The 27,632-nt window shown below is 50.0% G+C and overlaps 1 protein-coding gene across 1 annotated transcript in view; it reads left to right on the plus strand.

Annotated features, from left to right (window-relative positions):
• LOC141264608 (obscurin-like) overlaps positions 1 to 16,704 on the plus strand; it is an 870,641-nt gene extending 853,937 nt beyond the window's left edge. Inside the window, exons 44-47 of the mRNA XM_073676886.1 lie at positions 4,057 to 4,280; positions 5,419 to 5,494; positions 10,063 to 10,206; positions 13,382 to 16,704. Of these exons, the coding sequence (XP_073532987.1) occupies positions 4,057 to 4,280; positions 5,419 to 5,494; positions 10,063 to 10,206; positions 13,382 to 13,541 (604 nt within the window). The 3' untranslated portion in view covers positions 13,542 to 16,704. The remainder of the gene's footprint in view (positions 1 to 4,056; positions 4,281 to 5,418; positions 5,495 to 10,062; positions 10,207 to 13,381) is intronic.
• The last annotated feature ends 10,928 nt before the right edge of the window (positions 16,705 to 27,632 follow it).

The raw sequence follows: 27,632 nt of genomic DNA on the forward strand, positions 1-27,632 counted from the left end.
ACATCACACGTATCTCCTGTATCACACAGCGTACACCGCACACATCACACGTATCTCCGGTATCACACAGCGTACACCGCACACATCACACGTATCTCCGGTATCACACAGCGTACACCGCACACCGCACACGTATCTCCGGTATCACACAGTGTACACCGCACACATCACACGTATCTCCGGTATCACACAGCGTACACCGCACACATCACACGTATCTCCGGTATCACACAGCGTACACCGCACACGTATCTCCGGTATCACACAGCGTACACCGCACACATCACACGTATCTCCGGTATCACACAGCGTACACTGCACACATCACACGTATCTCCGGTATCACACAGCGTACACCGCACACATCACACGTATCTCCGGTATCACACAGCGTACACCGCACACATCACACGTATCTCCGGTATCACACAGCGTACACCGCACACATCACACTTATCTCCGGTATCACACAGCGTACACCGCACACATCACACGTATCTCCGGTATCACACAGCGTACACCGCACACATCACACGTATCTCCGGTATCACACAGCGTACACTGCACACATCACACGTATCTCCGGTATCACACAGCGTACACTGCACACATCACACGTATCTCCTGTATCACACAGCGTACACCGCACACATCACACGTATCTCCGGTATCACACAGCGTACACCGCACACATCACACGTATCTCCGGTATCACACAGCGTACACCGCACACGTCACACGTATCTCTGGTACCGCACACGTCACACGTATCTCCGGTATCACACAGCGTACACCGCACACATCACACGTATCTCCGGTATCACACAGCGTACACCGCACACATCACACGTATCTCCGGTATCACACAGCGTACACCGCACACATCACACGTATCTCTGGTACCGCACACGTCACACGTATCTCCGGTATCACATAGTGTACACCGCACACGTCACACGTATCTCCGGTATCACACAGTGTACACTGCACACATCACACGTATCTCCGGTATCACACAGCGTACACTGCACACATCACACGTATCTCCGGTATCACACAGCGTACACCGCACACATCACACGTATCTCCGGTATCACACAGCGTACACCGCACACATCACACGTATCTCCGGTATCACACAGCGTACACCGCACACATCACACGTATCTCCGGTATCACACAGCGTACACCGCACACATCACACGTATCTCCGGTATCACACACATCACACGTATCTCCGGTATCACACAGCGTACACCGCACACATCACACGTATCTCCGGTATCACACACATCACACGTATCTCCGGTATCACACAGCGTACACCGCACACATCACACGTATCTCCGGTATCACACAGCGTACACCGCACACATCACACGTATCTCCGGTATCACACAGCGTACACCGCACACATCACACGTATCTCTGGTATCACATAGTGTACACCGCACACGTCACACGTATCTCCGGTATCACACAGCGTACACCGCACACATCACACGTATCTCCGGTATCACACAGCGTACACCGCACACATCACACGTATCTCCTGTATCACACAGCGTACACCGCACACGTCACACGTATCTCCGGTATCACACAGCGTACACCGCACACATCACACGTATCTCTGGTATCACACAGCGTACACCGCACACATCACACGTATCTCCTGTATCACACAGCGTACACCGCACACATCACACGTATCTCCTGTATCACACAGCGTACACCGCACACGTCACATGTATCTCTGGTATCACACAGCGTACACCGCACACGTCACACGTATCTCCTGTATCACACAGCGTACACCGCACACATCACACGTATCTCCGGTATCACACAGCGTACACCGCACACATCACACGTATCTCCGGTATCACACAGCGTACACCGCACACATCACACGTATCTCCTGTATCACACAGCGTACACCGCACACATCACACGTATCTCCTGTATCACACAGCGTACACCGCACACATCACACGTATCTCCTGTATCACACAGTGTACACCGCACACATCACACGTATCTCCTGTATCACACAGCGTACACCGCACACATCACACGTATCTCCTGTATCACACAGCGTACACCGCACACATCACACGTATCTCCGGTATCACACAGCGTACACCGCACACGTCACACGTATCTCTGGTATCACACAGCGTACACCGCACACATCACACGTATCTCCGGTATCACACAGCGTACACCGCACACATCACACGTATCTCCGGTATCACACAGCGTACACCGCACACATCACACGTATCTCCTGTATCACACAGCGTACACCGCACACATCACACGTATCTCCTGTATCACACAGCGTACACCGCACACATCACACGTATCTCCTGTATCACACAGTGTACACCGCACACATCACACGTATCTCCTGTATCACACAGTGTACACCGCACACATCACACGTATCTCCTGTATCACACAGTGTACACCGCACACATCACACGTATCTCCTGTATCACACAGCGTACACCGCACACATCACACGTATCTCCTGTATCACACAGCGTACACCGCACACATCACACGTATCTCCGGTATCACACAGTGTACACCGCACACATCACACGTATCTCCGGTATCACACAGCGTACACCGCACACATCACACGTATCTCCGGTATCACACAGCGTACACCGCACACATCACACGTATCTCCTGTATCACACAGTGTACACCGCACACATCACACGTATCTCCTGTATCACACAGTGTACACCGCACACATCACACGTATCTCCTGTATCACACAGCGTACACCGCACACGTCACACGTATCTCCTGTATCACACAGCGTACACCGCACACATCACACGTATCTCCTGTATCACACAGCGTACACCGCACACATCACACGTATCTCCTGTATCACACAGCGTACACCGCACACATCACACGTATCTCCGGTATCACACAGCGTACACCGCACACATCACACGTATCTCCTGTATCACACAGTGTACACCGCACACATCACACGTATCTCCGGTGTCACACAGTGTACACCGCACACATCACACGTATCTCCTGTATCACACAGCGTACACCGCACACATCACACGTATCTCCTGTATCACACAGTGTACACCGCACACATCACACGTATCTCCGGTGTCACACAGTGTACACCGCACACGTCACACGTATCTCCGGTATCACACAGCGTACACCGCACACATCACACGTATCTCCTGTATCACACAGCGTACACCGCACACATCACACGTATCTCCTGTATCACACAGTGTACACTGCACACATCACACGTATCTCCTGTATCACACAGCGTACACCGCACACGTATCTCCGGTATCACACAGTGTACACCGCACACGTCACACGTATCTCCGGTATCACACAGTGTACACCGCACACATCACACGTATCTCCGGTATCACACAGCGTACACCGCACACATCACACGTATCTCTGGTATCACACAGCGTACACCGCACACGTCACACGTATCTCTGGTACCGCACACGTCACACGTATCTCTGGTACCGCACACGTCACACGTATCTCTGGTACCGCACACATCACACGTATCTCTGGTACCGCACACGTCACACGTATCTCTGGTACCGCACACGTCACACGTATCTCTGGTACCGCACACGTCACACGTATCTCTGGTACCGCACACGTCACACGTATCTCTGGTACCGCACACGTCACACGTATCTCTGGTACCGCACACGTCACACGTATCTCTGGTACCGCACACGTCACACGTATCTCTGGTACCGCACACGTCACACGTATCTCTGGTACCGCACACGTCATACGTATCTCTGGTACCGCACACGTCACACGTATCTCTGGTACCGCACACATCACACGTATCTCTGGTACCGCACACGTCACACGTATCTCTGGTACCGCACACGTCACACGTATCTCTGGTACCGCACACGTCACACGTATCTCTGGTACCGCACACGTCACACGTATCTCTGGTACCGCACACGTCACACGTATCTCTCGCACTGACGCTCGGCCTCCTCCCTCCAGGGCCTCGTACTCGGAGCTGGACGTCCGCGATTACCTGTGGCAGGTCCTCAGCGCGGTGGAGTTCCTGCACGGCCGGCAGATCCTGCACCTGGACCTGAGGGCGGAGAACATGGTGGTCACCGAGCACAAGCTGCTGAAGCTCTTGGACTTCGGAAACGCCCAGTGCTACTGCCCCGAAAACGTGATCACCCCCCGGAGATGCACAGACTTCCTGGAGACCATGGGTAGGAGAATGGAGGGGAGAGAAGGGCATCATGACTGGTGGCGGAGGTCAGAGGTCGCGCTTAGAGGCAACATTAGCCTTCAAGTTAGGGGTCAGAGGTCAGGAGGATTCAGCTTTACAGCTGGAGGCCAAAGTTAGGAACCTTCTTCAAGGGGCCGTCCACCTTCTGGGACAATTGTCACCTACATTCATGTATTTTGCTCTTGGGTTTGATAAGAAATGTTTCAGCGTTTGCCGTCTACAGCTGCTGGATGAAACTGAGGAACCCTCAGTGAGCTCCTCCTGCCGGCCTGACGAGGAGGGTGAGACGCCTGTCTGTCCTCTCAGGTGATGGAAGTGTCAGGAGCTGTGGAAATAAAGCTCATTAAAAAATGATTTTAGCCACAAGTACATGAATATAAGGAAAAAAATTTCCCGAAAGGTGAACGAGCCCTTTAATATCTCAAATCCAGATCGTGTTTGGGTTCAAAGGTCAGGTCAGTCTCAGGCGTTAGGTCGGTTTGGGTTCAGAGGTCGGGTCAGTCTTAGGTCGGTTTGGGTTCAGAGATCGGGTCAGTCTCAGGCCTGAGGTCGGTTTAAGTTCAGAGGTCGGGTCAGTCTCAGGCCGGAGGTTGGTTTGGGTTCAGAGGTCGGTTTGGGTTCAGAGGTCGGGTCAGTCTCAGGCCTGAGGTCAGTTTGGGTTCAGAGGTCGGGTCAGTCTCAGGCCTGAGGTCGGTTTGGGTTCAGAGGTCAGGTCAGTCTCAGGCCTTAGGTCGGTTTGGGTTCAGAGGTCGGGTCAGTCTCAGGCCTTAGGTCGGTTTGGGTTCAGAGGTCGTGTCAGTCTCAGTCCTGAGGTCGGTTTCGGTTCAGAGGTCGGTTTGGGTTCAGAAGTCGGGTCCGGTTTGGGTTCAGAGGTCGGGTCCGGTTTGGGTTCAGAGGTCGGGTCAGTCTCAGGCCTGAGGTCAGTTTGGGTTCAGAGGTCGGGTCAGTCTCAGGCCTGAGGTCAGTTTGGGTTCAGAGGTCGGGTCAGTCTCAGGCCTGAGGTCAGTTTGGGTTCAGAGGTCAGGTCAGTCTCAGGCCTGAGGTCGGGTTTAGGTTCCTGGTTGGAATCAGATGTGAAGTTTCCGCTTTGTCCTTTACCTTTTGTGTTTCGTCCTCAGCTCCGGAGCTGCTGGAGGGGCAGGGGGCCGCGCCGCCCACCGACATCTGGGCAGTGGGGATCACAGCGTTTATCATGTGAGTGTTACTACATATCGCCCCGATGTAAGGACTACAACTCCCATAATGCAGAGCAACAGAACATGCTTCATACACACATACAACCAGCAGAGAGCGGCAACCCGGAGTCTCACTGCAGCTCTAGAGGTGACTGGAGGATAAGACACGATGTAACAGCAGAATAGTGACTGCAGCTCTGGAGGTGAATGGAGGATAAGACACGATGTAACAGCAGAATAATGAGTGCAGCTCTGGAGGTGACTGGAGGATAAGACACGATGTAACAGCAGAATAGTGACTGCAGCTCTGGAGGTGACTGGAGGATAAGACACGATGTAACAGCAGAATAGTGACTGCAGCTCTGGAGGTGACTGGAGAATAAGACACGATGTAACAGCAGAATAGTGAGTGCAGCTCTGGAGGTGACTGGAGGATAAGACACAATGTAACAGCAGAATAATGAGTGCAGCTCTGGAGGTGACTGGAGGATAAGACACGATGTAACAGCAGAATAGTGACTGCAGCTCTGGAGGTGAATGGAGGATAAGACACGATGTAACAGCAGAATAATGAGTGCAGCTCTGGAGGTGACTGGAGGATAAGACACGATGTAACAGCAGAATAGTGACTGCAGCTCTGGAGGTGACTGGAGGATAAGACACGATGTAACAGCAGAATAGTGACTGCAGCTCTGGAGGTGAATGGAGGATAAGACACGATGTAACAGCAGAATAATGACTGCAGCTCTGGAGGTGACTGGAGGATAAGACACGATGTAACAGCAGAATAGTGACTGCAGCTCTGGAGGTGACTGGAGGATAAGACACGATGTAACAGCAGAAGTGACTGCAGCTCTGGAGGTGACTGGAGGATAAGACACAATGTAACAGCAGAATAGTGACTGCAGCTCTGGAGGTGACTGGAGGATAACACACGATGTAACAGCAGAATAGTGACTGCAGCTCTGGAGGTGACTGGAGGATAAGACGTGATGAAACAGCAGAATAGTGACTGCAGCTCTGGAGGTGACTGGAGGATGAGACACGATGTAACAGCAGAATAGTGACTGCAGCTCTGGAGGTGACTGGAGGATAAAACATGATGTAACAGGAGAATAGTCACTGCAGCTCTGGAGGTGACTGGAGGACAAGACACGATGTAACAGCAGAATAGTGACTGCAGCTCTGGAGGTGACTGGAGGATAAGACACGATGTAACAGCAGAATAGTGACTGCAGCTCTGGAGGTGACTGGAGGATAAGACACGATGTAACAGCAGAATAGTGACTGCAGCTCTGGAGGTGACTGGACGATAAGACACGATGTAACAGCAGAATAGTGACTGCAGCTCTGGAGGTGACTGGAGGATAAGACACGATGTAACAGCAGAATAGTGACTGCAGCTCTGGAGGTGACTGGAGGATAAGACACGATGTAACAGCAGAATAGTGACTGCAGCTCTGGAGGTGATTGGAGGATAAGACACGATGTAACAGCAGAATAGTGACTGCAGCTCTGGAGGTGACTGGAGGATAAGACACGATTTAACAGCAGAATAGTGACTGCAGCTCTGGAGGTGACTGGAGGATAAGACACGATGTAACAGCAGAATAGTGACTGCAGCTCTGGAGGTGACTGGAGGATAAGACACAATGTAACAGCAGAAGTGACTGCAGCTCTGGAGGTGACTGGAGGATGAGACACGATGTAACAACAGAATAGTGACTGCAGCTCTGGAGGTGACTGGAGGATAAAACACGATGTAACAGGAGAATAGTCACTTCAGCTCTGGAGGTGACTGGAGCATAAGACCTGATGTAACAGCAGAATAGTGGCTGCAGCTCTGGAGGTGACTGGAGAATAAGACACGATGTAACAGCAGAATAGTGACTGCAGCTCTGGAGGTGACTGGAGGATAAGACACGATGTAACAGCAGAATAGTGACTGCAGCTCTGGAGGTGACTGGACGATAAGACACGATGTAACAGCAGAATAGTGACTGCAGCTCTGGAGGTGACTGGAGGATAAGACATGATGTAACAGTAGAATAGTGACTGCAGCTCTGGAGGTGACTGGAGGATAAGACACGATGTAACAGCAGAATAGTGACTGCAGCTCTGGAGGTGAGTGGAGGATAAGACATGATGTAACAGCAGAATAGTGACTGCAGCTCTGGAAGTGACTGGAGGATGAGACACGATGTAACAGCAGAATAGTGACTGCAGCTCTGGAGGTGACTGGAGGATAAGTTACGATGTAACAGCAGAATAGTGAGTGCACCTCTGGAGGTGACTGCAGCACGTTACCCTGTCTGCATAGTTCCTATGTATATCCATGTGTCTGGAGTCTGATGTGAGATGCTCGGTGTATACAGCATTCCTACTGATGTGTCTGGTAATAAGGGACCATCGTCTGATTACACAGGATCCTTTCTTGCAGGCTGAGTGCGGATAGTCCCTTCTGCTTTGGTAATAAGGGACCATCGTCTGATTACACAGGATCCTTTCTTGCAGGTTGAGTGCGGATAGTCCCTTCTGCTCTGGTAATAAGGGACCATCGTCTGATTACACAGGATCCTTTCTTGCAGGTTGAGAGCGGATAGTCCCTTCTGCTCTGGTAATAAGGGACCATCGTCTGATTACACAGGATCCTTTCTTGCAGGTTGAGTGCGGATAGTCCCTTCTGCTCTGGTAATAAGGGACCATCGTCTGATTACACAGGATCCTTTCTTGCAGGTTGAGTGCGGATAGTCCCTTCTGCTCTGGTAATAAGGGACCATCGTCTGATTACACAGGATCCTTTCTTGCAGGTTGAGTGCGGATAGTCCCTTCTGCTCTGGTAATAAGGGACCATCGTCTGATTACACAGGATCCTTTCTTGCAGGTTGAGTGCGGATAGTCCCTTCTGCTCTGGTAATAAGGGACCATCGTCTGATTACACAGGATCCTTTCTTGCAGGTTGAGTGCGGATAGTCCCTACTGCTCTGGTAATAAGGGACCATCGTCTGATTACACAGGATCCTTTCTTGCAGGTTGAGTGCGGATAGTCCCTTCTGCTCTGGTAATAAGGGACCATCGTCTGATTACACAGGATCCTTTCTTGCAGGTTGAGTGCGGATAGTCCCTTCTGCTCTGGTAATAAGGGACCATCGTCTGATTACACAGGATACTTTCTTGCAGGCTGAGTGCGGATAGTCCCTTCTGCTCTGGTAATAAGGGACCATCGTCTGATCACACAGGATCCTTTCTTGCAGGTTGAGTGCGGATAGTTCCTTCTGCTCTGGTAATAAGGGACCATCGTCTGATCACACAGGATCCTTTCTTGCAGGTTGAGTGCGGATAGTCCCTTTTGCTCTGGTAATAAGGGACCATCTTGTGGTCACGCAGGATCCTTTCTTGCAGGTTGAGTGCAGATAGTCCCTTCTGCTCTGGTAATAAGGGACCATCGTCTGATTACACAGGATCCTTTCTTGCAGGCTGAGTGCGGATAGTCCCTTCTGCTCTGGTAATAAGGGACCATCGTCTGATTACACAGGATCCTTTCTTGCAGGTTGAGTGTGGATAGTCCCTTCTGCTCTGGTAATAAGGGACCATCGTCTGATTACACAGGATCCTTTCTTGCAGGTTGAGTGTGGATAGTCCCTTCTGCTCTGGTAATAAGGGACCATCGTCTGATTACACAGGATCCTTTCTTGCAGGTTGAGTGCGGATAGTCCCTTCTGCTCTGGTAATAAGGGACCATCGTCTTGATTACACAGGATCCTTTCTTGCAGGCTGAGTGCGGATAGTCCCTTCTGCTCTGGTAATAAGGGACCATCGTCTGATTACACAGGATCCTTTCTTGCAGGTTGAGTGTGGATAGTCCCTTTTGCTCTGGTAATAAGGGACCATCGTCTGATTACACAGGATCCTTTCTTGCAGGTTGAGTGTGGATAGTCCCTTCTGCTCTGGTAATAAGGGACCATCGTCTGATCACACAGGATCCTTTCTTGCAGGTTGAGTGCGGATAGTCCCTTCTGCTCTGGTAATAAGGGACCATCGTCTGATTACACAGGATCCTTTCTTGCAGGCTGAGTGCGGATAGTCCCTTCTGCTCTGGTAATAAGGGACCATCGTCTGATTACACAGGATCCTTTCTTGCAGGTTGAGTGTGGATAGTCCCTTTTGCTCTGGTAATAAGGGACCATCGTCTGATTACACAGGATCCTTTCTTGCAGGTTGAGTGCGGATAGTCCCTTCTGCTCTGGTAATAAGGGACCATTGTCTGATCACACAGGATCCTTTCTTGCAGGTTGAGTGCGGATAGTCCCTTCTGCTCTGGTAATAAGGGACCATCGTCTGATTACACAGGATCCTTTCTTGCAGGCTGAGTGCGGATAGTCCCTTCTGCTCTGGTAATAAAGGACCATCGTCTGATTACACAGGATCCTTTCTTGCAGGTTGAGTGTGGATAGTCCCTTTTGCTCTGGTAATAAGGGACCATCGTCTGATTACACAGGATCCTTTCTTGCAGGTTGAGTGCGGATAGTCCCTTCTGCTCTGGTAATAAGGGACCATCTTGTGGTCACGCAGGATCCTTTCTTGCAGGTTGAGTGCGGATAGTCCCTTCTGCTCTGAGACGGGGCTGGAGCCGGAGATAAAGAAGGGGCTGGTCAGATTTGGTCGCTGTTACGCCGGGTTGTCGGGAGGAGCCGTCCGCTTCCTGCAGAGCACGTTATGGGCAAATCCCTGGTACGAGTCTAACCCTCCCCTCCCTCATTCACCCAATGGACATAATGATATTATCCGTGAAGGACTCGTCCTAGCAGCAGCACAATAATGAGGGATCAGTGATTAGTCCCATAGATGTCGTCCTCCCATCTGATGGGAGTCAGAGCCAAGCGCCCGAGAGTTGCCCTCACTGGCCACTGTAATCCAGGGCTTTCTTGCTGAACCTTCAGCTTTTCTTCAACCTATTTGATATCTACCTAAATTGATCTTGAGACAACAGGAAAGATCTGAGATCAGAGTCCTGACGAGTGGAAGGCACAGGACGGACAACAGAGCGGAGATAGTACAGAAGGGGACGACTGGCGGCAACTACACCACACCTGGAAACTGGATGATTGGGGACTGAAGCAGGACCTATTTCACCCCAGGTCAGAGGAAGGTAGGGCACCTCTCATGAAGGACTCCTTCCATGAGGATTTGTCCAAAGGGCGAGAAAAATTTCAGGTTGTTGGATTCATTCATCTCCAGGTTGAATTTATTTACCCATTTAGTGGAAAATCAGTCTGTTGTGTAATTCTTCTTGGTGAAGTCAGAGCTGCAAGGTGACCAGGTCTTCATGACGCCATAGATAGCCTGGGAGATTATAGTAGGGACTCGCCAACCTCCAGGCTGTGAGCTTCAATCTCTTCAGGTCCTGGCAGTTTAGTGCGCCAAGACATTGACATGGTGGAGACTTCAGTATCACCCTCAATTCATCTGAATGATTGGCAGAAGCATGTCCTCGTAGCCGGCATGGTGGGGATTCTTACCTAACAGCAGACAGGAACATGTATGCCCGCCTGAACTTCCACAATAAGGGCCGGGCCTAAGCTCCAAGAGATTGTCCTCATCATACAACAAAAGAAACCGCTTAAAAATCCATCCGTCCTTCTGGGGTTGCTGGACCTTCTCGGGAACAATACTGAAGGAGCCTAGAATATGGAGACCGATGGGTTCAGTGTGCCACCATCTGCAGGTCATTCCTCCAGGCGGTGATCTGTCACACTTTGCTGCTTCAGGGGAAGATCTGTGGTGTCATACTTGGACATTAGCCTCTAGACGCTTGCTCTGAAGACCTCCTTTTCCATTTGTGATAATCTACTCCTGTACTTTGATAAGAATTTGGGAAAAGTTGGTGTCATTCCATCGAGAAGAAATATGTTCTTAGGCTTTAGCACAAACCACCATGAGATGTTTTCCTCCATTCCTCCCACTTGGCAGCAGAGGGTCCATGTGGGCAGCTGCCGTTCTTTGGTCCTTATGGCGCGCGTGTCCCCCACAGATGCTCAACACGATCTACACAGCTATTCTTAGAGGTTTTGTGTGAAGCAAGATAATGGGAATGTGAAGGTAGACTTCCCAGAACTCTAGAGAGGTCATGAAATGACGGATCTGTCTCCATTCTGAATCTGATATTGATATTTATCATCCATTCACTGAAGGCTCAGAGGTCTGGGGTGGGGACGTCTTCTCAGACCTTCATTTCTAGATATTGTAGAGTCGAGTCTTCATGGTTGTCCTTATGTAAAGGAGCGGTGCTGAGAAATCTGTGGTGTAGTTAGACGGGCTGATATTCAGAACTGAAGAAGATCAGATCAGTTTGCAGCTCAGATGAGCGTTTGCCTCTCTGGTGTCAGACGTGAGGTTTTAATGCATGAGTCGGACACCTAACTTGCATGGGACCTTCCAACTCTTCACCAGAAGCCTCTAGGCTCCGTAGATGTGGACACTTGATATTCCCCAACCTGATGGACTTCACTTTCTCAGCTTTTTCCTCAGCTGAGGAGTGAACGTGATCAGGAGCTGGTGGTCACTATGGGCTGCGGAGCTGCACACACCAACGGTAAGACATTCCTGTGACAGGAGCTAGTTACCCCATCCGCAGATGTCCACTCTTCTTCTGCAGGCCCCTGACATGGAAAGGCTTTTCTTACACTGGGATATATAAAATATGACTATCGCACAGTGTCTCCAAGATGACCTTAACTTTTATTCTCACAAGCAGGTTTTATAGAGAATCACACAGGCTATTTTTATCACCCATTGTTCTCACCAGATAATACCCCCAGTAGGCTCCCAGACAGCAGTTATGCAACAACCCATTAATCAGCACATTGTCTGTTTGCCACTGCTAAGTGAGCACAGGAAGGTGGGGGCCAGGAGTGCTTAGGTCACATCACAGAATGTCCAATAATATGCGATCCACAACATTCAGCCCACTTTATAACATTATGTCCCATTAGCTGCATAGGCGCTACGACAACCCTCCGTGTGGCAAAATCTTGGAGTACGGGGTTGATCCGTCACAATTCCCTATAGAAGGGACAGACTCATCACTGCAGATGTTCTTGGACATAATCCTTCACTATCGGCCGATCTCATACAGATGGTTCACCAGTGAGGTGACACCGATGACAACCGCAGCACCTGTTATATTCCTCACTATCCGGCAGCCTTCTTATGGGGGTCGCTGAAGATGTAAGAATAATCCGGACTTATCTCTCCTCTGGACCCGACACGTCCTAGGAGAACAGCGAAGAATAAAAGAATTGCATTTCTGTCGGGCGCTGTGAACACTACAAGTGTCTGAGAATAGAAATTTGTATCGTAAAATCCTTAACAAAATTCCAGGAAGGTGCGAGGCGCGTCTGTGGTGTCGTGTGGAGGAAAGTCATCCTCTGGTCCCAGAACAAACCATGAAGGCTCATTTCTGTGCCACCCAATTCCACATCGGAGGTGAGCGAGGCTGGAGCCGCCACGTCTCCTGCAACCTGCCAGGACATCCTGCACCTGACCCATTCGGCTTAACCCTTTATTGGTGCTCACAGACTGCTTTGTATAAGCGGAGGCCGCGCAGAGAGGCCGAGCCGAGAGGCTGAGCGGCACAACTCCCGAGAACTGAGTGGAAGCTGGAGAGCCCACTGCTCCATCAGAACTGATGGGTAAGGAACCACTTCTAGAAAGGCAGGAGTTTTTCAGCTGCAATGTCCGCCAGTGTTGGCGACCTCTTCTTTGCTGAGCCTCACTATTATTGTGCTGCTTATAGGGCGATCTATTGTGGCCTCGCTCAGTGTCACACGTTACCTCCCTCACTGTTCGCTAGTTTCATCAGTACTCACAGTAACATCATGGTTTTCTTCTGCTTTGCCAACTCCAGGGGGCGACCATCTGCCTCTGACTGTCTGAAGATGCCATGGCTACAGGAAGCCGGTCTGGCCACGTCACAGGAGCCACCAGTCTTATTTCCCAGTGTGAAGCTGAGGAGCTTCCTGCAAGAGAGGAGGAGGCACGAGGCGGCAGCGCAGAAGATGCAGTGACCTCTAGAGTCTTCCTACAGAAGCCGCCACCCCAGGAGAAGCCAGCAGCACAATACACCATGGGCAACACACCATGTGCAACACACCATGGACAACACACCATGCACAACACACAACGCACCATGTACAACACGCCATGGACAAAGCACCATGTGCAACACACCATGCACAACACTGAACGCACCATGTGCAACACCCCATGCACAACACACAACACACCATGTGCAACACCCCATGCACAACACACCATGTGCAACACACCATGTGCAACACACCATGGACAACACACCATGCACAACACACAACGCACCATGTATAACACGCCATGGACAAAGCACCATGTGCAACACACCATGCACAACACTCAACGCACCATGTGCAACACCCCATGCACAACACACAACACACCATGTGCAACACACCATGTGCAACACCCCATGTACAACACACCATGGACAACACACAACGCACCATGTGCAACACACCATGTGCAACACCCCATGCACAACACACAACGCACCATGTGCAACACACAACACACCATGTGCAACACACCATGGACAACACACCATGCACAACACACCATGCGCAACACACCATGTGCAACACACCATGTGCAACACCCCATGCACAACACACAACACACCATGGACAACACGCCACGCACAACACACAACGCACCATGTACAACACGTCATGGACAACACACCACGCACAACGCACCATGTGCAACACACCATGGACAACACACCACGCGCAACGCACCATGTGCAACACACCATGGGCAACACACCATGGGCAACACACCATGGGCAACACACCATGGGCAACACACCATGTGCAACACACCATGGGCAACACACCATGGGCAACACACCATGTGCAACGCACCATGTACAATACACCATGTACAATGCACCATGTACCATGTACAATACACCATACAAAACGGGCAATGCACAATATACCATGCACAATACACCATGTACAACACACCATGTACAACACACCATGCACAACACACCATGCGCAACACACCATGTGCAACACACCATGTGCAACACCCCATGCACAACACACAACACACCATGGACAACACACCACGCACAACACACAACGCACCATGTACAACACGTCATGGACAACACACCACGCACAACGCACCATGTGCAACACACCATGGACAACACACCACGCGCAACGCACCATGTGCAACACACCATGGGCAACACACCATGTGCAACACCCCATGCACAACACACAACACACCATGGACAACACACCACGCACAACACACAACGCACCATGTACAACACGTCATGGACAACACACCACGCACAACGCACCATGTGCAACACACCATGGACAACACACCACGCGCAACGCACCATGTGCAACACACCATGGGCAACACACCATGGGCAACACACCATGGGCAACACACCACGCACCATGTACAACGCACCATGTACAATACACCATGTACAATGCACCATGTACCATGTACAATACACCATACAAAACGGGCAATGCACAATATACCATGCACAATACACCATGTACAACACACCATGTACAACACACCATGTACAACACACCATGTACAACACACAACACGCCATGTACAACGCACCATGTACAATACACCATGCACAATGCACCATGCACAACACACCATGTACAACACGCCATGCACAAGGCACCACACACAATGCGCCATGTACTGCGCTCCCTTCTGCCAGATCTGAGGACAGGAGGCTCTTGCCATTCTTTGTACTTCCTTCTCTCCAATAACGGTCTCTCTTGTCTGCTGGGAGCCTGTGCTGGGGATGGGCAAACCTGAGCTGCTGCCAACTCCATTGTTGATCAGTCATAGCCCCTGGGACTGTAACTCGAGCGGTGACCATAGCCCTCAGGTCCATGGTTCGTGCAGCAGCCACAGTCCTCAGATCCATGATTTGTGTGGTGGCCACAGTCCTCAGATCCATGGTTCGTGTGGTGGCCACAGTCCGTAGATCCATGGTACGTGTGGTGGCCACAGTCCTCAGAGCCATGGTTCGTGTGGTGGCCACAGTCCTCAGATCCATGGTTCGTGCGGTGGCCATAGCCCTCAGATCCATGGTTCGTGCGGTGGCCATAGCCCTCAGATCCATGGTTTGTGTGGTGGCCACAGTCCTCAGATCCATGGTTCGTGTAGTGGCCACAGTCCTCAGATCCATGGTTCGTGTGGTGGCCACAGTCCTCAGATCCATGGTTCGTGTGGTAGCCACAGTCCTCAGATCCATGGTTCGTGTGGTGGCCACAGTCCGTAGGTCCATGGTTCGTGTGGTGGCCACAGTCCGTAGATCCATGGTTCGTGTGGTGGCCACAGTCCTCGGATCCATGGTTCGTGTGGTGGCCACAGTCCTCGGATCCATGGTTCGTGTGGTGGCCACAGTCCGTAGATCCATGGTTCGTGTGGTGGCCACAGTCCTCAGATCCATGGTTCGTGTGGTGGCCACAGTCCTCAGATCCATGGTTCGTGTGCTGGCCACAGTCCTCAGATCCATGGTTCGTGTGGTGGCCACAGTCCTCAGATCCATGGTTCGTGTGGTGGCCACAGTCCATAGATCCATGGTTCGTGTGGTGGCCACAGTCCTCAGATCCATGGTTCGTGTGGTGGCCACAGTCCTCAGATCCATGGTTCGTGTGGTGGCCACAGTCCTCAGATCCATGGTTCGTGTGGTGGCCACAGTCCTCAGATCCATGGTTCGTGTGGTGGCCATAGCCCCCAGGACTGTGGTACGTTCAGCTCTCCAGTGTGCGGAGTTCTCATACAGCCATTATAGAAATCCTTGTAGGACGTGGCGTTTCTGGTGTGCCGTGTCTGTGTGAACGTTTACTCACCGCTCTGTTGGAGAACATGGCATGCGTCCTGGCGGACCGAGCTGATCTTGGAGTGGATGGTTTGATGTCACTTCAGGCTTCGCCCACCGCGTCAGCTGACGGTTGTTTTGAGACGTTTTCCAGCAGTTTTTAGAATTACTATTGTCTATTTTGTTTATTTAGAGTTAAGGGAACAGAGTTTTATCTCCCGTCACTTCCAGTCGCATTTATAACCGGTTTATTGTTGTCAAATTTGTCTGTTTGAACTTTTTCAATAAAGTTTTGAGTAATTTGGCAATTGGATGATGATTTATTAGTAGAAAAGTTATGAGAACTGTGTCAGTCATACTTCACTTTTCTCAATGACTTTGCGCTGTGAGAGGGAGGAGGGGGATGTGCTAGAGCCGAGGTTCTCTATGGCGGGTGGTGACCCCCAGAGGGAGCACTGCTGTGTCTCAGTATACCACATAGGAATGAGCAGGGCCCTTTGGCGGGGGGGGGGGGGGGGGGGGGGCAGTGTGGCCCTGGTGCCGGGGGGGCAGTGTGGCCCCGGTGGGGGTAGTGTGGCCCTGGTGAAGGGGGGGTATTGTGGCCCTGGTGCCGGGGGAACAGTGTGGCCCCGGTGGGGGTAGTGTGGCCCTGGTGAAGGGGGGGCATTGTGGCCCTGGTGAAGGGGGGGTATTGTGGCCCTGGTGAAGGGGGGGTAGTGTGGCCCTGGTGAAGGGAGGGCAGTGTGGCCCTGGTGAAGGGGGGGTATTGTGGCCCTGGTGCCGGGTGAACAGTGTGGCCCCGGTGGGGGTAGTGTGGCCCTGGTGAAGGGGGGGCATTGTGGCCCTGGTGCCAGGGGGGCAGTGTGGCCCTGGTGCCGGGGGGGGGGGGTAGTGTGGCCCTGGTGAAGGGGGGGCATTGTGGCCCTGGTGTTATGTTCTGCTACCAGAGCTAAGGAAAGAGAGGAGATCTGTCCCTACGATAGAACTCAGCTTAATCCCTACGATGTAACAGGGGACCTGATCCTGCGATCAGACCTGCTAAAGTCCTAAGCTAGTCTGTACGGAGACCTATAGATGTGGGGAAGGAATCCCTACAAGTACTAAGGACTGGGAGGAATATGGGACACCTCCTAACAGAAATAGTAGTAGACAGACGAACAAACAAAATATATAGAACATAGAGGTCCGTAGACCAAGCAAACTAACAGAGTTAGATACAGAGCACAGGCTAGCTAGAAAGTAGATATACAATGAAGTCCAGCAAAGCCAGAAGGGCGGAGCAGGATTAAATAGGCCAACAAGGTCATGTGACCAGCAAAGGAAAAAAAACCTAAGAGCAAGGTTCTAACAGTACCCCCCCTTCTAAGAGGATCCTCCGGATCCCCTAGGACCAGGCTTATCAGGAAATCTCCTGTGAAACGCTCTGATAAGTCTGGACGCGGAAACATCATCTGACCTCACCCAAGAGTTATCCTCGGGTCCGAAACCTTTCCAGGCCACAAGATACTGCAAACTACCTCTATACCGTCTAGAGTTAAGGATGCGAGAAATTTCATATTCCCCGTCCTCCACCACCGGAGGAACAGAGGCAGAGGCGTCACCATCCGACACAACAGCTTTTTTCAACAGAGAGACATGAAATACCGGATTAATTCTCCAGGAGGTAGGAACCTCCAACCTAACAGCAGATTGGTTGACAACCTGAAGCACCTTAAAGGGCCCTACAAACTTGGGACCCAATTTCTTAGAAGGAATCCTCAACCGCAGATTCCTAGAGGACAACCAAACCATGTCACCAACAGCGAACAAAACCTCCTGTCGTTTCCTATCAAAGTAGTCTTTAGATTTTCTGTTGGCCTCCTGAAGATTACCACGCACATCCGTCCAAACTCTCTCCAAATCACCGGAAAAATTCTCCTCCTCAGGCACGGCAGATCCCAACTTGGAGAACGACCCAAACGACGGATGTCTCCCAGAACAACAAAAAAAAGGCGAACAACCAGCAGAAGAAGATGTATGATTGTTCAGAGCAAATTCAGCAAGTGGCAGAAACTCAGACCACCCCTCTTGATTGTCTGCCACAAAACAACGCAAGAACTGCTCAACATCCTGGTTCTTCCTTTCTGTCTGGCCATTAGACTCAGGATGATATCCGGACGAGAACGACAAATGAACTCCCAACCTGTCACAAAAGGCACGCCAAAAACGAGCCACGAACTGAGGACCCCTATCAGAAACAATGTCAGTAGGAACGCCATGAAGTCTGACAATTTCCTTGACAAAGGCCTTAGCGAGAGTTTTAGCGCAGGGCAGTTTGATGAAGGGAACCAAGTGACACATCTTGCTAAAACGGTCCACGACCACCCAGATGACAGTAAAACCCTCAGAGGAGGGAAGGTCAGTTATAAAGTCCATAGCCAAATGTGTCCAAGGAGCACTGGGGACCTCCAAAGGACAAAGCAACCCCGCAGCAGGAGTATGTGAGGACTTAGATCTAGCACATATAGTACATTGACGCACCCACTTAATGACTTCCTTCTGCCATCCAGGCCACCAAAAACTGCGACCCACCAGTCTCTTGGTCTCAGAGATTCCGGGATGACCTGCCAACCGAGATTCGTGACACTCAACAAACAAATCTCTCCTAAAGGTCCCAGGCACAAACAACCTCCCATGAGGAGTGTTAGATGGGGCATTCTCCTGAGCTTTAAGAATCTAATTTTCCAAAACGGAGTCTAAAGCAGCAATCACAACACCTTCTTGTAAAATGTTCTCCTCTTTCTCAGCACCGACTATGGGAGAAAAACTGCGAGAGAAGGCATCCGCCTTAACATTCTTAGTACCAGGGATGTAAGTAACGGAGAAATTAAACCGCGAGAAAAACAGTGCCCACCTAGCCTGACGGGCATTCAGGCGCTTGGCAGCATCAAGATAGATCAGATTTTTATGATCCGTAAGAACCTGAACGGGAAATTCCGCACCTTCCAAGAGGTGACGCCAGTGTTCAAATGCGAGTTTAATAGCCAATAATTCCCGATTACCAATATCGTAATTCAGTTCAGTCTCCGAAAATTTTTTTGAAAAAAAGGCACAGGGATGTAATCCATCCCCGTTATCCTGAGACAATACTGCGCCAACCCCCACAGAGGAAGCATCAACCTCAACCAAAAACGGCCTAGTAACATCAGGCTGCATAAGGATGGGAGCAGAGGTGAACCTCTCCTTGAGATACACAAAAGCTTCAATGGCCTCAGAAGACCACTGAACCGCATCAGCACCTTTCCTGGTGAGATCGGTCAGAGCTTTGACAATACTAGAAAAAATTTTTATGAATTTTCTATAGTAATTGGCGAAACCCAAAAACCTCTGTATCGATTTCAAACCAATAGGCCTAGGCCATTCCTGCACAGCCTGAACCTTAACCGGATCCATCTCAAAACCTTCGCTGGAGATAATGTAGCCCAAAAAACTAATTTTCTGTACAGCGAACTCACATTTCTCCAGCTTAGCAAAAAGCGAAATGTCCATTAATAACTGTAATACCTCACGCACGCTCCGCCAATGAGACTCCAGATCCGGCGAATAAATCAAAATGTCATCCAAATACACAACCACATTTTTGCCGATTAAAGGTCTAAGGATGTCATTAATCAGATTCTGAAAAAATGCAGGAGCATTAGTAAGACCAAAAGGCATAACCAGATTCTCAAAATGACCCACAGGAGTGTTAAAAGCAGTCTTCCATTCATCACCCTCCTTCATGCGCAACAAATTGTATGCCCCCTTAAGGTCAATTTTAGAGAACCACTTGGCCCCCACTAACTGGTTAAACAGATCAGGAATCAATGGCAGTGGGTAAGGATTGCGTACAGTAATTTTGTTAATCTCACGAAAATCCAGACAAGGACGTAAACCGCCGTCCTTTTTTTTTACAAAAAAAAATCCAACCGCCACAGGAGACTTAGAGGGCCTAATGTGACCGGCGGCCAAACTTGTCTGTATGTATTCCTCCAAAGCCTTCCTCTCAGGAATAGTAAGATTAAATAAACGACTTTTAGGAAGAGTCGCTCCAGGGACAAATTCAATAGAACAATCATAGTCTCTATGGGGAGGCAAAACCTGCGATTCCTTCTCAGAAAAAACTCTCCAAAAATCCTGAATAGGAACAGGCAATTCTCCCCTATCCAAAGCTGCAATACGCCCGTTACAACACTTGTCATAACATTTAGGGCTCCAGGATTTAATTTCACTGGTAGACCAATCCAGTACAGGATTGTGAAATTTTAACCAGGGCAATCCCAATATTACTGGAGAAGGCAAGTTATTCAACACTACCAAATCCAATTTCTCATGGTGAACACCATTAATAGTGAGAGGAAATTCACTGACCTTGAGAGTAATATTCTTCAAAGGGGAACCATCCACAGAAACCACAGCAATGGGGGATGATAAAGGTTCGGGTTTTAAATTGAGTTTTTCCACGAATCCCCCATCAATTACATTCAGAGTAGACCCACAATCAACAAACACCCGAAATTCCATTAATTTTTCCTGAGCAATCGTGGAAGCAGCTAAAAATACACCCTTGGAATTTAAACAGGCAATACGGGCATGACTGACCATTTTTTTTTCTTTCTTCATACGAAGCACACAGCCTTTAATCAAATGACCAGATTTTCCGCAATAGAAACACAAGCCTTCAGAAAATCTGCGATCTTTTTCTTGAGAGCGAGGTGCCATCGCTCCAATCTCCATCGGTTCACCACTGTTAGTACACACATTCTCATAACCAGAAACTGACATAGCAGAGGATTTGCTCTCATTAACCCTTGCACGCAGTCTCCTATCCACCCGTATAGCTAATTGCATAGCCTGTTGCAAATCTTCAGGTGTAGGATAAGCAATTAGCAGGTCTTTAACCCTTTCATTGAGCCCAGCAAGAAATAGACTTTTCAGAGCAGAATCGTTCCACCCTGTTTGAGTAGACCAACGACGGAAATGAGTACAATATTTTTCCACATTACCTGATCCCTGTCTCAAACGTCTTAACTCAGTCTCAGCTGATGAGACACGATCAGGATCATCATATAATAGTCCCAAAGCAGAAAAAAAACTATCCACTGAACTGAAGCATGTATCACTAGGTTGCAAAGAAAAGGCCCACTCCTGAGGCTCTTTGCGCAAAAGTGACATTATGAACCCTATGCGCTGGGATTCATCCCCAGAGGACTTGGGTCTCAAACGAAAATACAATAAGCAAGCATTTTTAAATGAAAAAAATTCTCGGTGTTCACCAAAAAATAAATCCGGCAAACATACCTTAGGCTCCAAGAAATGTGCTCCAGGACAGTTACTCACGTGCTGACGGAGCTCGGCCACCTCCAGAGAGAGTCCCTGCAGGCGATGAGCCAAATCCTGAACCGACACCATGATGGAACAGAAAAATCTTTCCTTAGAGAATTTGCTGGCTGGACTTACTGTTATGTTCTGCTACCAGAGCTAAGGAAAGAGAGGAGATCTGTCCCTACGATAGAACTCAGCTTAATCCCTACGATGTAACAGGGAACCTGATCCTGTGATCAGACCTGCTAAAGTCCTAAGCTAGTCTGTACGGAGACCTATAGATGTGGGGAACGAATCCCTACAAGTACTAAGGACTGGGAGGAAAATGGGACACCTCCTAACAGAAATAGTAGCAGACAGACGAACAAACAAAATATATAGAACATAGAGGTCCGTAGACCAAGCAAACTAACAGAGTTAGATACAGAGCACAGGCTAGCTAGAAAGTAGATATACAATGAAGTCCAGCAAAGCCAGAAGGGCGGAGCAGGATTAAATAGGCCAACAAGGTCATGTGACCAGCAAAGGAAAAAAAACCTAACAGCAAGGTTCTAACACCTGGTGCCGGGGGAACAGTGTGGCCCCGGTGGGGGTAGTGTGGCCCTGGTGAAGGGGGGGCATTGTGGCCCTGGTGCCGGGGGGGCAGTGTGGCCCTGGTGGGGGGAGCAGTGTGACCATGGAGGGGGGAGCAGTGTGACCCTGGGTGGGGGGAGGGAGCAGTGTGGAAATCTTTTAGTTGGAAAAGACCCTTTCTGTCCCCAGTATGGCAGCAGTCTCCGGCCTGCGGCTCTCCAGCTGTGCACCTACAGCTGGAATCTACCCCGACATCATGGCTGAAACTACTGCTCCCAGCATGCCCCTAGAGTGGCTGGGTGTCCAGGCATGCTGGGAGCGGTAGTTTCAGCCATGATGTCGGGGTAGATTCCAGCTCTGCAGACTATGATGTCGGCCACTTTCTAATTATTTTTCCGTCCGTGCAGGATTCCTGGGTGTAATCTTGTTACTAATAATGGGGGGCTGCCCCTCGCAGTATGGCGTCCGGTCCGTCTATAGAAGGTCATGTGAAAGAGGCGGCCATCAGCACGTGTTCTCTATGTAAAGAAGTGTAACAATAACCACCGTGTGAAAGAGGCCTAAATGTGGTCGCTGAGTCCACTCCTCTCCTGGTATTGGAGTCCCAGGGTCGGGTATCGGAGGACGAGCCGCGGTTTGTACTGAGGAATCCTGATAATGCCACGAAGGATAATGAGAGCGCGGCTGCTCATCTGTCCACGGGTCGCTGTCCATGAGGCGCTGGTCATCTGTCTATGGGGCACAGCCCATCTGTCCATGGGTCGCTGCCCATCTCTCCACGAGGCGCTGGTCATCTGTCCACATAGCTCTGTCCATGAGGTGCTGCCCAACTGTCTACGTGGCACAGCCCATCTGTCCAAGAGGCGCGGCTCATCTGTCCACAGGTCGCTGTCCACGAGGCGCTGGTCATCTGTCCACGGGGCATGGCGCATCTGTCCATGGGGTGCTGCCCGTTTGTCCACGGGGCATGGCCCATCTGTCCATGGGGTGCTGCCCATCTGTCTACGGGGGGCTGCCCATCTGTCCACTGCTCATCCCGCTCACGTATAAAGCACAGTGACTGCAAATCTGAAGTCAACAGAGTCACTTTCATTTGGCCAATAAACGTGCGCTGAATTTCTAGCAGCCGCCGCTTTTTTGCTGGATTGGTAGGAAGTGAATGATTTATAGAGTTTATCGAGGAAATCTGATTTTTTTTTGTAACCTTTTTTAAAAAAAAATTTCACTTCCAACAGATTTACTCGTCTGCAGCCGTGAATCCGACGGCTCAGCTCCCATGTTACTGTGGTGTTGGTGCAGATGGACAGCGGACTCTTTACAGAATAACTTTGGTGCTGGAGTCGTATTATCAAACCCCAGTGGAATGGTGATCCAGTGATATCTGCCTGTGGCTTCACCACCATACCGGTGCGGTCACGTCCTGGACGTGGCAAACACTACTACAGAGCAAACACTGACCCTCATTTTGCAGGGGACGCAATGAAGCCTTGGGACGGCTTAGTTTGGACATCCCGTCCCTCTCATCCATATGGGTGCATCTGTGGAAAATCCTGCTATAACACATGGGAGCTGGATGTGCGTCACCCAGGTCTGAGAGGAGGACAGATCTCTGGATCTTGCAGTAATCACCATCAAATCTGATGGCAGTAGATCTTAGGAGCTCCCAGTATCACCAAAAGCCCAACCATAAGCAAATGCCCTTTCTATCAGCATCAGGACCCCTAAAACAGACTTCTTGTAGTTGAAGGATTGTACATGTGGCTGTGGCGCCCTGCTGCGCACTGGTGCCACAGATCCCAGAGGGGTGCATGGATGGAATTCTCCCCAGTGGCCTCAATACATGCAGACACCTCCAGTCAAGTCCACTAGATGGAGCCCTGTCAGGTATATAAATACTGGGGGGTGGAGTTCAGGAAGTCAGTCAGTGAGAAGCAGACAGTGTGACACCATGCTGCAGCTCCAGACAAGCTGAAATCTGTGTGGCTGAAGGCCAGGCTAGGCCCAAGCTGAGGGCTAGTCTGGCCAGTGAGAGCCTAGAGCAGACTAGAAGGCGAGGAGAGAAGGAGAAACACATAGGGGGCAGAGGCGCATACCAGGCTCACCCCGAGATATAAACACCGGGTCTGCGCCTACAGGGTCCTTTATGCCCAGTAGGAACAACCAGAATCCCTGGAGAACTACAAGTCCCAGGTTAACCAAACGCTGACTACAGCAACAGGGTTAGGTACCACAAAGGCTCCAGCGACCAGGAATAGTGGGAACCAGGAGAAAACCCTACCACCAGGTCAGCAGGTAGAAGAAGGAAGCAGTAAGCAAGCCAGGCCTAGCTCCAGGCAGGCCCGAAGCTTAGAGAGTAAGAGACAGATCAGGAGGTCCTATACCCGCTCACTGGAGAGAGTCCAGAAATGCGCCCTTCACCCTGAGTGCCCTGGACCGTGCCTGCATCACCACCAGTAAAGGTATTGAAGTTTGCCCTTGTGTTCCTGTACTTCCTCTGGGACCGTCCTGCCGTCTCTCTCCTGCTTCCACCATCTTTCTACACCTCTACACTGCCCTGAGGTCTGCTCCACCTGCGGGGAGCCGTCCCATCCGAGCTGCCCCCAACATCTGCCTCAGCGGACTGTCGCAGCACTGGTGATCGTTACCAGATACCGCAGGTGGCGTCACCAACTATTCTAAAACCCCTACAAATATAATCATTCCCCATTTTTGTTGACCGCCCTGGGCCACGGACCGGGCCAGCCACCGTGATATTCTCCAACCGGTATCCAGAGGCCCGGCTGCCGAGTACCCCATGGCCCAGGGGGCGCGTCATGGCCCCTGTTCAAAAAGAAATGACTACAGAGTGGAAGCATGCTGCCGGCCATGGGACCGAGTGTCACAAGGGGCTACAAAAGCTGCCAGATCTCGTGGCACATGCGCCTCATAATCCAGGAGAACGTGGATTTACTAACCTGGACTTAGAAGAGCACGGATCTTATTCGCCTCCTATGATCCAAGCCACCACTAATAAAGTACAGAAGGAGGCTAAGAAGGCCGAGGCCAGAATAAAGGAACCATTGTTTTCATGTAGACAGTGCCCTATGAGTGATGAGCAGCCTCACCGGACGTCTGAGGGGCCCACACATGACTGTGTCCCCCCCACAGAGGACAAGAGGACCAGAAACCTCCATAGGCATGTGCCACATACAGAACCACTTTCCTGCCTAGCAGAAAAAAAATCCTAAAATGTAAAACATCTACAGTGCTGGCCAAAAGTATTGGCACCCCTGCAGTTCTGTCAGATAATACTCGGTTTCTTCCTGAAAATGATTGCAATCACAAATTCTTTGGTCTTATTCTCTTCATTTAATTTGTCTTCAATGAAAAAAAACACAAAAAGAATTGTCCTAAAGCCAAATTGGATATAATTCCACACCAAACCTAAAAAAAGGGGGTGGACAAAAGTATTGGCACCCTTTGAAAAATCCTGTGATGCTTCTGTAATTGGTGTAATTAACAGCACCTGTAACTTACCTGTGGCACCTAACAGGTGTTGGCAATAACTAAATCACACTTGCAGCCAGTTAACATGGATTAAAGTTGACTCAACCTCTGTCCTGTGTCCTTGTGTGACCACATTGGTCTTCTTTCTTTTCTCCATGCTCAAAGAACTGTCTGAGGACTTGAGAAACCAAATTGTGAGGAAGCATGAGCAATCTCAAGGCTACAAGTCCATCTCCAAAGACCTGAATGTTCCTGTGTCTTCCGTGCGCAGTGTCATCAAGAAGTGTAAAGCCCATGGCACTGTGGCTAACCTCCCTAGATGTGGACGGAAAAGAAAAATTGACGAGAGATTTCAACGCAAGATTGTGCGGATGGTGGATAAAGAACCTCGACTAACATCCAAACAAGTTCAAGCTGCCCTGCAGTCCGAGGCTACAACAGTGTCAACCCGTACTATCCGTCAGCGTCTGAATGAAAAGGGACTGTATGGTAGGATACCCAGGAAGACCCCACTTCTTACCCCGAGACATAAAAAAGCCAGGCTGGAGTTTGCCAAAACTTACCTGAGAAAGCCTAAAACGTTTTGGAAGAATGTTCTCTGGTCAGATGAGACAAAAGTAGATGGGAAAAAGCATCAACATAGAGTGTACAGGAAAAAAAAAGAGGCCTTCAAAGAAAAGAACACGCTCCCTACAGTCAAACATGGCGGAGGCTCCCTGATGTTTTGGGGTTGCTTTGCTGCCTCTGGCACTGGACTGCTTGACCGTGTGCATGGCATTATGAAGTCTGAAGACTACCAACAAATTTTGCAGCATAATGTAGGGCCCAGTGTGAGAAAGCTGGGTCTCCCTCAGAGGTCATGGGTCTTCCAGCAGGACAATGACCCAAAACACACTTCCAAAAGCACTATAAAATGGTTTGAGAGAAAGCACTGGAGACGTCTAAGGTAGCCAGCAATGAGTCCAGACCTGAATCCCATAGAACACCTGTGAAGAGATCTCAAAATGGCAGTTTGGAGAAGACACCCTTCAAATATCAGGGACCTGGAGCAGTTTGCCAAAGAAGAATGGTCTACAATTCCAGCAGAGCATTGTAAGAAACTCATTGATGGTTACCGGAAGCGGTTGTTCCCAGTTATTTTGGCTAAAGGTTGTGCAACCAAGTATTAGGCTGAGGGTGCCAATACTTTTGTCCGGCCCATTTTTGGAGTTTTGTGTGAAATGATCAATGATTTGATTTTTGCTTCATTCTCGTTTGTGTTTTTTCCTTGCAGGCAAATTAAATGAAGATAATAATACCAAAGAATTTGTGATTGCAAGAAACTGAGTATTATCTGACAGAACTGCAGGGGTGCCAATACTTTTGGCCAGCACTGTATATCTGTAATATGCAAAGTTCTGAGATGTCACAGACAAACGACACGCGGACCGTCTGATGTCCTGATAAAGACGCCTGAAACATCTGCTCCTCAAAGGTTGACTACGCCTGGATGCCGGCCCTGGAGATGATGCCGTGAACAGGTGGCCGCTTCCTCACCCCGACTAGAAGCCTGTTCCCTTCTTCAGACAGATCCAGGTCAGATATAACTGTACATGGCAGCACCTTGAGGAATGGCGTGACTGCGTGTATTATAAAGCAGGAGATGGGACCACCAAGGAATATCTGATTATTAGATATGGGACTGAGCTGCAGGCAGCGATGGGCTCTGACACCGCAGAAGGAACAATTCAGAAACTGAAATGCTATAACTCAGGAGAAAGAGGAGATGGTGGAAAATATTTTGCCCATTTTCAGATGCATTGGACGGACATGAAATATTCTCCCAGAGACCCCC

The sequence above is a fragment of the Phyllobates terribilis genome, unplaced genomic scaffold (assembly GCF_046119375.1).
Source record: "Phyllobates terribilis strain yellow unplaced genomic scaffold, ASM4611937v1 Scaffold_4__5_contigs__length_816908805, whole genome shotgun sequence".
In the NCBI taxonomy this organism is placed as follows: Eukaryota; Metazoa; Chordata; class Amphibia; order Anura; family Dendrobatidae; genus Phyllobates; species Phyllobates terribilis.